This window comes from Corapipo altera, unplaced genomic scaffold, assembly GCF_003945725.1.
Source record: "Corapipo altera isolate COAL_440 unplaced genomic scaffold, ASM394572v1 116, whole genome shotgun sequence".
Taxonomy (NCBI): Eukaryota; Metazoa; Chordata; class Aves; order Passeriformes; family Pipridae; genus Corapipo; species Corapipo altera.
This window is the reverse complement of record NW_020884953.1, coordinates 1,910,912-1,923,280: the sequence shown is the minus strand read 5'-3', so window position 1 is coordinate 1,923,280 and position 12,369 is coordinate 1,910,912. Positions and strand designations below refer to the sequence as shown.

Below are 12,369 nucleotides of genomic sequence, written 5' to 3'. Positions count from 1 at the left end.
TCAACAAGGAGGTACAGTATAAAAATATTACCACAGTCTTCATATGAGCAGTTCTCTCTAAGAAAACCTCTAGATGAATATTTATTGAAAAAAAGCAAAGTTGCAATACAAAATGACTTAGCTTGGCCTGAATATTATATTTTAGACCACCAGTGAATAAAATTAAAAGCACATGGATTTCGAATAACTAGAAAAGGTTGTAATTGATTAGCACTGCATGAAAGTATTGAAGTAGAGTAAGTTTTGATTTGTGAATGGTTCTATTCAATAGAGATTAATCCTGTATGTTTGATAAAATCTTAGTGCCCCTAATGAGGTTGGGTTTTTTTTTCCCTCTCCCAGTTTATTTAACCATCAGATATTTCAATGTTCTTCTAACAAACTGGAACATTTTGATCTTGCTAAATTTTACATCGATTTAGTTGATTTAAATAACATTGGCTATTAATAGTCCATTTGAGACAGATTATTAAACAGATCAGTGCATTTTGCTGCCCAAGAAGCCTGTGAGTGGTGCAGTGCAGTTCTGCAGGGTTTGGGGCTCTCAGATACCAAAAGCCTCGGTGTGAAGCTGCCACTTTCTTGGTGCACATGAGAGTAGCCATTATTGCAGAGTTTGCACTATTATTTTTTTAAAGTCCTGGTATTTTAAATTATATTTTATGCAAAGCACAGTGATTCCTGAGATTTTGTTTAGCATTCACAATAATATGGATCTGTTAAACAGAGCTGGAACAGAGAGAAAACTTCTGCTTTCTATACATAGATAATCAGAAATGATTTGTTTCTCTCTTATCAATATCCTAATTAAAATAACAAACCCCTAAGATTCCTTACCAAATAATAAAGCAGTTAAGAATAGAGATGTACAAAAGGTTTGGATTTTTTTGATGACTAAATAAGAAGGTATTGTAGAGCATTTTAATATAAGCAGAGTAATTTTTTTGTTTGTTTACTGTGTCTCTCTGTTGGGATCAGCATCCAGAAATTACATGTGAAATAATTGATTGAATTATGAGCCAAATTGGGATCTGATTTCCTTTCGTCAGAGAAATCCTCCTATTCAACAGAATAGAATTGAAAATGCTTTTTTTTTTTTAAATTGTAACTGTTGTTGGAGGCATTTCAAAAAGATTTCACTCTCTGAAATGCTTTGTATAAGCAATGTTTCCCAAATTTTATAATAAATAGGCTGTTCGGTTGGTTTTTTTTTTTTTTTCTACTTGATGTTTATTTTCAACCATTTTTCCCCCCTTGAAACACTATGGATGTGAAGACAATAGCCTTTGCTGGTTGAAATGAATCCACTTATTTTTAAAAGCTTGAGAAGGTTTACATAGGGTTGGTGCAGTCAAAGCCTGGGTATAACTGACACCAGGAAAAATTGGAAGTGAAACACGGTATCTAATTAATGCAAATGCACTAAATTGGAGAGGAATATGTATGTTCACATGAATAGGAAAGGATCCTTCCTCGTTGCTACTCTTGTTTTTCCCTTTTATATGAAGTCAAAACCACGCAGACAAAAATAAGTGGAATAAAAATTTTTGGGAATATGGTTAATGGCAAAGATTAGCAGCCGTGCGGGTTAATCATAGCGCTGTTTTCCTGCCCTGTTACGACTTGTCATTACGTTTCATCAGTTAATTCTTGATGAGAAACAATTAAATTCAAAAGTCCTGAAAGGAGAAAGGAGGACATGGGAGCAGAAGGAGATGTAGACAGTACAGAAAGGAAGAACAGATTGTGGGTTCTGATGTGCTACTGTATCACTGAACAGCAAATTCTTGAGTAACTTGGGTCTTCTGACTTTTCTTCTTTTAAAAATAAAGTCTGTCTCCCTTTTTATAAAAGTGGGTTTTTAAAAACACTGTCTTTAGCTCAAGATATATTGCTTACACGCTGATAGAGTTGATGAGATTTTGTAGTCCCTTGCATCTGTTGTTTGTGTCCAAAGTGAAATTTGGGTACCCAGCCCTATTTAGTGAAGTTTGGGGCAAGTATTAATCACAGTATCACAGTACTTCCCACTCGCTTTAGGAATTATCAGAATTAGGTGAATTAAACAGTCAGACTCCGTGTTTTGATAATTTTAGCCAACTGAGTTTCTTCTAATCTCTTTTGGAAGTAAAAGCAAAAGAAAGTCCCTATACATGTAAACTGTATTTCCTGTTGTAAACACTGGGATAATGTGGTCTGGCTGTGCTTCTGCTGTGCTTCGTTAAGACACCAGTTTGGGTAGAAAAGCTACTTTACCGGGTTTGTGTTTGCATTTCAGCTCAATATTCAGGGTATTACAGCTGCATGACTAGCCATGGGTCATGGTATCTCCTCTGGTATCTATAGATCACACACTAAATTGGTTTTCCTCCTGGCAGAAGCTATTCTTCCTTTCTGTTCCTACACACGGTCTTAGAGCTTATTCATCTGCTTAACTGGGAACCAGTCAAAGCGTGTGAAGTAGGAGGGGTAAAAGGAACCCCAGTCATCAATTCATTACAATAATGGGGATGTATAACTGAAAATGGTTCTAGCATTGTTGTTTTTCTTAGAAGGGGGGCAAGGGAGGAAAAGAAACAGGTTTAGCTACGGTCCCAATATAATTTCACCATGATGGACACCATTAAGAAAATCTTGTAAGTTTTCACTATTTTTTTTTTCCTAGAGCTTTCAGAGTTTTCAGTTAGTCTTCCTTATCTGCTTCAGTAAAAGATGCTTTGAAAAAATTTTGTGACTGTGCTTCTTGCAACTCATCGAGTGACCAGAATAAAGCATTTACCAATGCACTTTAAAATATAATTTCGTTTTACTTGCAGATGAATCACTGAAAGTCATGTTCAGTTCTATGTAATATTTATGAGTGAGATGCTCTCTATTGATTCTAAGTCTGTATCTGAGATAAAGAAACTTTTCAAAGTAAGCAATGATAGAGGTGCAATTTTATAGTGTATTCATGATTTTTATGAGCATTTCTATGTACAGTGTGTATAAATAATTACCTCAATATACATATATGATTTCTTAAAGGAATCTGTGTTTACAGTTCAGAATATTGAAGTAAATATTTGGCAGTGCTCTTCTACAGAGTTTTTAAAATCCCACTTTCAATTAAACTTAAAATTCACCAGCATGTTGGATCATGTATTTTTTTATTTCATAGCTTAATATTTTAATACATGAATGTTTTGCCTTGTTCATAATAAGTGCAATGAGAAGAATTTGCTTTTACAATTGAATATATTATCAAACAAGCTTTGCTGTGAAATGAGAGCAACTAAGGACTAGAGAACTGCAGATTTGCACTGATAACTTTATCTGAGATATATGCTTAAAAATCAGATGTCTAGAACAATGAAAGGGCAGTTTTGGGTAGGATACGCTGCCATATGTTCCACACTTCTCATTTTCATCCAGTTTAGAGAACAAGCAGCCTGAACTCCTGTGATCTAAATCTTTTACAGTATCTTTCATTAACCAGTCGTGGTGGAAACATCTGAAAGTGTTACCAGAGTTCTTAATGAGATTCCCTGTGCTGTTGTTGATTAGCTCACAAAGTACTTTATCTTTTGCCCTAAGATAATATTAAACATTTCACCAGATCCCATCAGAGCCTTCCAGATTTGTGCAGCTACACCTTGACCCTGGTGACAGCTGAGCACACACCTGCTGTCAAACACTAAGGACTAAGCCACCGACTTCCCTTTGCTCAGCTTGTCAGCTCTATTAAGAACAAATTTGTTCTTAAATCTGCACAAGTTATTTACAGTTACTGCCTCCCCAGAAAACCCCAACAACCAGGTATACTGTTCTAACACTAACATCCCATTCAGCATTTCTTAGTTTAGATAACTATAAACCAGCATTGTTGAAAGAAAACTCCCGACAAGGGCAAACAGAAGCTCAAATATTGCAGCACTTACCCCAAAAGAAGTTTTGCTGACATGGTGTCACTGAGCTGAACAGGCTGTTTGATGCCATAGTCCCTGTCGGTTCACGCGGAGCTTTCACCTCCTGGTGTAAATACTTCTTGGATCCTCAAACTGAAAACACAAACCATAGCCAAACCTTGTTTTAGTTTTACTGTGTCCCTGGATTGCATGGGCTCTAGAGTTGGTTTTTTCCCTGTCAAAAAATTGTGTAGCACTGGTAACATGTGAAAAGCAAGGAAACAAAACAAAAAAAAAAGAGAATGAGCAAATATTTGAAGGACCTACTATTACTGCATAGACTGTGGTTAGAGAGCACTTACTGACTCTGTTGGTCTCAGTGGCTGGTAGTGACCTGCGGAGATTAACCATTTAAAAACCAGAGGCTTCCTTGCTGTCCTCCTGGAGAAAGTTTGCACCGCACTTGTGGTTCTGTGGTTGTTTGTGAGGCGAATGAAGCATTCACACAATCCAAAAAAGCAAAAGCTTTAAAACTCCTTTTTTTTGCAAGCACTGTTACTGGAGCGAGCGAGTCATGTGGCTGTGACATCAGAGGACTCCAAGTAGGACTGCCTACACTGTGGCTTTTTCTTTCTCTCTCTTCTTTTTTTTTTCTTTTTTTTTTCTTTTAATTTTTTTTCTTTTTTTATTTTTTTGTATTTTGACAAAAGGCCCGTGGTAAGGCCCTTCCTGGCATCAAGAGGGATATAGTTTTTTAATTTTTGTGACTCATGAGGCTTTGGAGAGAGTACAAAATGCTGTAAGAGCCCAAACTTCTGTACAGTTAAAGCATATGGACAGCAGAACTTTATTTGTACTCTCAGTTCAGGTTCCCCCCACTCTTCTTCCCCCTCCTTTTTTTTTTTTTTCCCTTTTTATTTTTCCCCTCCCTTCCCTCTCCCTCCTCCATTATTGTGTCTGTGGAAAAGTGAGCAAAATTGGCACAAGTGGCTGTGTGAAATTCTGAACAACAGTGATGATTTACAATAATTTACATCTTTGGATTGTATCACGATCTTGGGTCTGCTTCATATTTGCTGGGTGGCTGGATTCCTTCTGTTTTACTTTTTCTCCTTGTCGTCTTATACTTGTGAATCTGTAACTCATTGTAAGAAACTTTACCTTTGCTAAGGTCTAGTAGCAGGCTGCTTGTTGGGCTTGTGTTTTTTACTGTAATTGGCTGTCACAGGAGTGTTAGTCTGGGGATGCCTTTGCAAATCCTAAATCATGACTGCCTTGCTTTACATGCCTTCAAAACTACTTGGCAGTTTTATGTAATGCAAATTAAGGGCAATTATGTTTCCTTTATATTTGGGGCAAAATATGTCATTTGGATATCATAAGTGGTTGTGTGCTGCAGCCTGAGTGATGCTTTGGAATCCCAGTGTTGGGAGGATTTTCCGTGGCCGTTGTGTAGCAGAGTGAGCTGTGAGAGTTGGGAGGATTTGATTGCTCTTACATTAATTATTGCTTATTATACTTTGGGTGTTTAAGAGAAATAGAACAGTCTCAAACTTTTGGGGAGACTATAAATAACTGCTAATTCACCAGCTAATGTTAACACTTAGTTTTAAAATGAAACATAAATTTGATGCATATGTAAGGTTCAAATACTTCATATCATCTCTGTGTGTGTGTGTGTGTGTGTGTGTGTGTGTGTAATACTTTTTCATATACTTAACATATTGTAACTTTGATTGTGTAACATAAACCCTGACTGTACTGGAATGGAGTGGGTTAACAAAAGCAGTATTTTTTTGTTTATAATAGAGGCTTTGAAATAAATTGCAAAATGCTGTGTGTAGTAAGGAATAATGGGCACAGACAGTGTGTATTAGTAGTCTTGATTTGCTCACTCAGATTCAGAACAAAATTGGAAACATCTTTGAGAAAGTATCTCATTTTTTTTTGCCTCTTTGGGGCATTATATCTAGAACTTTTCATATTATCCCGATTGTATCACAGATGCACTGTAGTTTTTAAGTTTTAGCTGAGCGAGTTTAGTTTTTTCCTTTTTTTTGGTCATATGTTTTTTTGGGGACAGAAGAAATGTGTAAAACATTTTCTAGATATTGCTCAGGTTTTATTTGTAAAATAAAATACGTCTCTTTGAAGCTGCCATCCCTCCTTTTTTTATATTATTTTCCTTTGTCCTCAGCTTTCTCAGTAGGAAATTGGCCAGCAATGGTGTGATATGAATAGCTGGAGGTGTGGGTGGGGAGCAGGTTCTCTGTTTTGTGGGAATGAGAAAAATGAGAAAGGAATTTTTTATTTTTTTTTGGTAAAAAAATACAGATTGTGTTTTGATTTTTGTTATATATTTATCAAAACAACATGAAACTGTTCATGAAAACTGCTTTCCTAATAATTATTGTAAGGTAAATTGCGTTGTTCTTAATTCAGTACCTTGAAAGTTATTAGATATTGCCAAATTTATACAATTCTACCATAAAATGAAAAAGAAGAATTCTGCAAATAACCTATCTCATTTGAAAATAAAGGTGATATTTAATTCTCCTAACCATGGATTGCTTTTATTTTTTTGTATTTTCACAGTATGGTTAAGAACATCAGTGAAAAAAAAAAGAATGATAGTATTTTCATATATACAGAATATATTTGTGTGCATTTATGTTTTAATCAGCTTGTGATACAGCAAAAGCTTTTGGAGGTTGCTGCCTCTGTTATTTGTGGAACTCTTAATTGTGAGCTCAAAAGTTTTTTCAGCTACAGTTGTGCATTGAAGATATTTATCAACTGTTTGATGGTAGGTAGGTGCAGTATTTTTATATAACAGATAACTCATGTCTTGATCTAAAATACTTGTTTCAATTTATATGAAAAAAGTTGTTTGATTTTTTTTAAAACTACACAATTTACTCTTAGTTCACATCCTTAGTATCAAAATATTGAACTTCCTAGAGAAGTCTGAATTTAAAAATTTATTGCATTGAAATGCTCTGCTCAGGCTTTCTCTGGAATGGCTTTTCTGTGCTTTCACTTGTGTATGCAAAGTTAGAGAATAACTTTGTTGCTGGTTTGATATGATACCTTTAAGATTTTTTTTTTTAATGTATGTACTTTTTTACCTGTTCAGATCAAGAGCACTACAGCGATGTCTTCATCTAGTAAGGCAAAATCCATTAAAAGCAGAAAAACAAATAGTGGAACTGAATAACGGGAGATGTAGTTTATAGAAAGTGTCACTGAAAAAAAGGCTGTTTTTTTAGTATAGAGACATTTTAAAGCCAAACTTGGAGACCAAGTACCTGTGAAACCGGTGGCTTCTTTTGGTCTGGTTTGCACTTCTAATGAAGCAGATGCAAGAATCCTGAAAATCCACTGTATAAACCAGTGCCTTGATTGCAGACGAGCTCCTGACAGGCTCTTGTTTAAAAGGTAGATCTGCAAAAATGGAAGTTCACTTCTGAGTTCCATAGGGGATGCTTTGAGTCACAATTACACTCACAAAGGAAGTATTATGCTAAGGAATGTCTCTGGTAAACTATGAGCTTGATCTTTGACGACAAATGAAATCTTAAAAGTCAATTGTAATGCAACACTAAAAGATAATTACATCTTTCACTGGTTTTGAAACGTGTTTTGGGACTTTTAAGCTGTGCTTTATTTCCAAACATTTTGCCTTATGTCACTCAAAAGTTCATCCAGCGTATAAACAGTGTGATACCCTGCTGAAAGTTTATTTGTACTTAAGTGTTTGTTTCTATGCTGCAACTGGAATGGTATAAATATTCTGCTTAGAGCAGTGTGATGACAAACTTGTTAAATTGCATTTGCTTGCAAGTTTTACGATATATACTGTAACGAGATCCTGATTTTCATAATACAGAGAGTCCTGGTGCAGTTTCCTCAGGTGCAGGTATTCCCTGTGGGTGTTGGTAATGTATCTGTTTCCACTAGAGCAGCTTCTATTTTTTTCCTTTAAGGAGTGAAACCTCTCCCCTTGGCTCTGTTTTTCAAACTGAGCAGTAATTATAATTTTTGGAGGAAGAGGACTGTGTTTTCTGATGGTTCTTAGCCAATACATTTAACACACTGTTCAGTTTCAAATACTTGCACGTTTTAGGAAACTTTTGTTGTTAGACTCGGATGTCTTGTAGACCTCTCATTTCCAACATCTCTGTGACAGCTCAAGTGTGCTGATACCACTTTTATACAAATCTGTTAAAGCAAAAGCTAAAACTGCCAGTTGATTAAAAAAAACCTGCAACAGCAAAGTTATTTTAGCATTCCTTCATTTTGAAGTGGTACTTATTGGTGTCTGCAAGCAAGAGCAATGAACATCTGAGTGTTACTGCTGCCTTCCCGTGATGACTTTGTGTTCTCTGCCTTAGAACCTTTTTCTAGGTAAGATACAGTTTGAAGTGGACAGTTCCCAGGACCACTGAGCACATAAAGGGGGAAAAAGTGCTGTTACATTTCTAGGGTAAGCAAGTGTTGTCTGTTTTTTGTACAGTGCAATCAGGCTACTGAAGATCACATTAAACCTTAAACTGAGCTGTTCTTTAAATTAAGAAGATGGTCATCTCTTACCCAGTGAGTACGTTATGTCATAGCAAGTAGTAAAAATGGTTTTCATTTCCTCTGAGTTGCCAGCTCTCTCACTTCTTCATGGCACAGCAAAGATGTTTTCTAGTGAAATAATCTAACCCCTGCTCAGGCTTTGAATGAGGGGCTACGTCTTAATGGTCAGATGTGTCTCACCTTGATTCTTCCTGCTGCTCAGACATTCTTTTTTGGCAAGTATTACTCTTCTTATGTTCCTCAAATACATATCTTGTAGATTGTACAGCAACTGAGGAAAAAGCCCTTTGGTTAAATGCACCCATTCTAAACAGCCAATATATGGTGTTTAAGATCATCCTAACCTTCTAGCTGTTTTCTCCCGTGTCTTTTTTTTTTCTTTTTTCTTTTTTTTAAAGTCAACTTGCAGAAAATATGGGAAACTTGTCTCATATAACAGCTGAGGATGTGGCTAGGTTAAGGCAGGAAACTGCTACCCACAATGCAATGTTACATACACTACCACTTAATAAAATTTATTTCAAACATGCTACTGACAAAACCAAAGAAAAATAATATCCTAACTATGCTAGTTAGTACACTAAATATATCTAGGGAAAAGTGAAAGTAATCTCTCCAGAGCCTTTCTTGCTTCTGGGATACAATGCTACTGGTAGTTAAACCAGGGTAGATCTCAGAAGTTGAAAAGTAGTGACCTATTTTTAGAAAATATTCACATTGCTCTGGAAATTAGTGATTATGTGCTTTTTAATAACAGTCAAAGTTATTTTATATAGGCAGAATTCAGATAAGCTCTCTCCTTAGATTTTTCTGGTTGGCAAAATATCCTCTTATGTAGTTTTAAAACTGGCAGCTTTTCGTGCTCCATCCCATTTTCAGTGAATCTTACCTTTACTGTAGCCAAGCAGCATTTTACCTCTCCCTCCTACTTAATCTATTTGTAGGTTGGTGTGAAAATATTTTCCATATCGTGTGTGGGAAAGGAACTGAGAAGAGGAAAGTTCATCTTCCTTGGCTGTGTGAAGATTTAAGAGTTCTAGTTGTGTTATTTGATTGCCTGCCGTTTGAAGAGTGTAGTCGTTTGTGAGAGGTAAATAAATTAAGTTGAATTCTAAGATAAATTTAATAGACTTGAATCTTCTGTGAATATTTTCAAATCTTGGACAGAGATACATGAGGTCACTGATGCTGCTGTGCCATAAATGCCCTGAAAATCTTGTTCTAGGTACATTCTGGTTTCTGTTTGGTTTTAAATGCATGTATGTTAAGGGTGATCCTCTTACAGAACATTTTTGAAGCTCTTGCCTCTATAGTCAGAGAACACTTATCAAGAACAGCTGCTGGAGTGCTGTGGATCCTATCCATGGACTCATGGTGGTCTGCTGAACAACGTTCTTCAAGTTTGACAGGTGAGACAGAGACTCTCCAGTGCCACTGCTTTTGGATGAATCTAGCTGTGGTTGGAGAAAGTGCATCTTGCCAAAATATATGGGTAAGACCACACACAGCCTTTAAAATAGTTATTGTAAGCTTATTTTTAGGCAGTATATGTCTTGACAGTTCTTTTATTTGCATGCCAGTTTCACTGCTGCTTATAGAATTTTTCATTTATTTTAGTAATGGCAATTGCAGATTTAGATCTATGTTTGTAAAGCTTTTGCACAACATTTACACTGGAAAAATACAGACTTGCTACTTTCAAACCTCAGTCAAGATTAGAGAACAGATTTTAAAAAAATGTTAAAGCAGAGTATTCACACTTCAGATTTGGTGTCAGTGTTTTTATATTCAACCCCATTTTCAGGGGCATAGTTCAGCAATAAAAATTTGCTTCTGGTTTTAAAATTATACCAGTTTTAGTAGCTTCTGTGCTTGTACAAGTCTGCAGCAATGTAGATTTAAGACATGAAATTAGTTCAGTAAGTAATAAAAACGAATTTTTTTTTTTTATTTTAAATTGCATAGTTATTAAATACTGAAATTAGAATCTGTATTTTTTTATATGTTATAACTTCTGGACAGTATTTTTCATGTATATTTTAATGTGTAGAATATTCTTTGCATTCTAAGTGCCTACTTCAACAGTTGGCTCCATAATGTGTATTTAAAATACTGTATGTTTAACTGACAGTGTAGAAGGGCCTTGCACCCTGTAGAATTTCTGAGTAAACAATACCCATTTGGTAGCTTTCAGAACAGATGTTTTTTAAATACCCCAAGAGAAATTAAATATAATACTGAAATGGAATATCATAAACCATTCATTGGGTAGTGATGCTTAAAAGTTATGGATCCACAACGACATGTTTTTTTCCCTAGTTCTGTATTTTCCAGATAATCTTGCATAATTAATGCATGACTATTTCTCAGCAAAACATTACTCATTTTTTTTATTACTGAACGTTGCATAGGAGCGTTGTTTATCACAGTGGACTTTACAGACAATTAAGGAAATAGTCCCTGCCCTGAGGAATATACAATTAAATATATGCAGCCAACCATTTAAGAAAAGTATGAAAAAGAGGGAGGGGAAAAACCCCATTATAATGAAGTGTAATAAAAAATGAGTGATTTGAAGAACTTCATGGGGTAGGGAGAGTAGTTACTTGTAATTTTATTATTAACTTTCTCCACATATTCCAGCATGAAAAGTGTTGGTTATTTGTGTGCAATTGGCTGATCTTGGTTTCTGCTTGAACTTGAGCAGGATGGCTGATCATCACAGTTGCTTCTTAATTTTTTTGGAAATAAACCCCCCAAAAAACCAACCCCAACCCCATAACAGTTCCTTATGCAGTGAATGTAAGGGGAAATACTTCTGTGCTGTTTGTGATACTTACATAAGTTTGAGATCCTCAGATCTGTAAACAGTATTTTCTAGGAGGAAAAGAGTAAAATCAGATACTTCCATCCTTTCTTTCATTTATCTCTCAATGTCTTTTTATCTTTCCTTTTTTGTGTGTTTTTCTTTTTCTTTTTTTTTTTTAAAGTGTTTAATACCTGGATTTACTACTTTGTCACAGCTTGTCAACAGTCTAAACTTTTCCTTGTAATTAAAAATGTATTGTGGTTTTCTGTTGGAGAAGAGATCTGAAGATCATTCATGAGAAAGAGTTGAAAAGAGGATGAGAAGGGCATGGAAAGAATAAAATTGGAAGGAGAGTTAAGAAGAAAATCTTGGGTTTGAATGAGTTTTGCTTTTAACAAACAAAAGTTTTGTAGAGAAGGAATACTGAAGGTGAGGAGAAATGCAGGCATTGGAACAGGATGAAGAACAAGAAGATGTCCCTCTTTTCATGGGGTCAGCACACACAGGAGAAAATTGCCCTCTGGTCTCCCAGGACCTGTGAAACCCAGTTTGTTCTGAAGTGTCTGACTGGGTTCAGGGTGGTGTTGAGCTCCTTTGGAGGGAATTGGGCTGTCTCTGCACAGCACTTAAAATGGCCTAGGCAGGTGTTCCTAGAGAAAAGTGGAACTTGAGGGATGTTGGGGAGAGCATGGGAGATATTTGTGTGAAATTTCCAAGGCGTGCTGGGTTGTGTGCAGAGTTGATTTTTCACACCTGGAGGAGAAAGGCAGCATTTATAGATGGGACATTCACCGTTGGCCAGATAAGCAGGTGTCGATTCTTTTTAAGATTTTTCTTTTTTGTGTCATACTTTGAGAATAACAAACTGCTTGGTAACTGAGTGGTGGTAACAGAGAAAAAGTACAAAAATGAATTGGCACCATTCCTTCCAGTCACAGCTCTTCCTCCTCTGACCTTCCAACCCTGGAAGTGAGGAAGCAGAGCTCTTTTTAGAGAGACCTTGTGGATTGGTCGCCAGAATCGAGACCTGTAGCTTGTAAGATAAATAATACAAGCTTTGATGAAATATTCTGTGTGGATAAGACAGTA

General features: G+C 36.0%; 2 protein-coding genes across 10 annotated transcripts in view; one reads left to right on the top strand and one right to left on the bottom strand.

The window, feature by feature from the left end:
- The window catches only part of RUNX2 (runt related transcription factor 2), a 227,017-nt gene extending 219,711 nt beyond the window's left edge, over positions 1–7,306 (bottom strand). Inside the window, exons 1-2 of one of the 2 annotated variants that reach the window (XM_027663405.1) lie at positions 7,196–7,306; positions 3,921–4,040 (exon numbers count right to left, since the gene is read on the bottom strand). In XM_027663405.1, coding sequence (XP_027519206.1) covers positions 3,921–3,978 — 58 coding nt within the window. In that variant the 5' untranslated portion in view covers positions 3,979–4,040; positions 7,196–7,306. Of the gene's footprint in view, positions 1–3,920; positions 4,041–7,195 lie in introns of those variants that run through there. The other variant, XM_027663404.1, reaches the window with a different exon arrangement.
- Positions 1–12,369, top strand: part of SUPT3H (SPT3 homolog, SAGA and STAGA complex component) — a 283,689-nt gene that overhangs the window by 39,098 nt on the left and 232,222 nt on the right. The window lies entirely within an intron of this gene.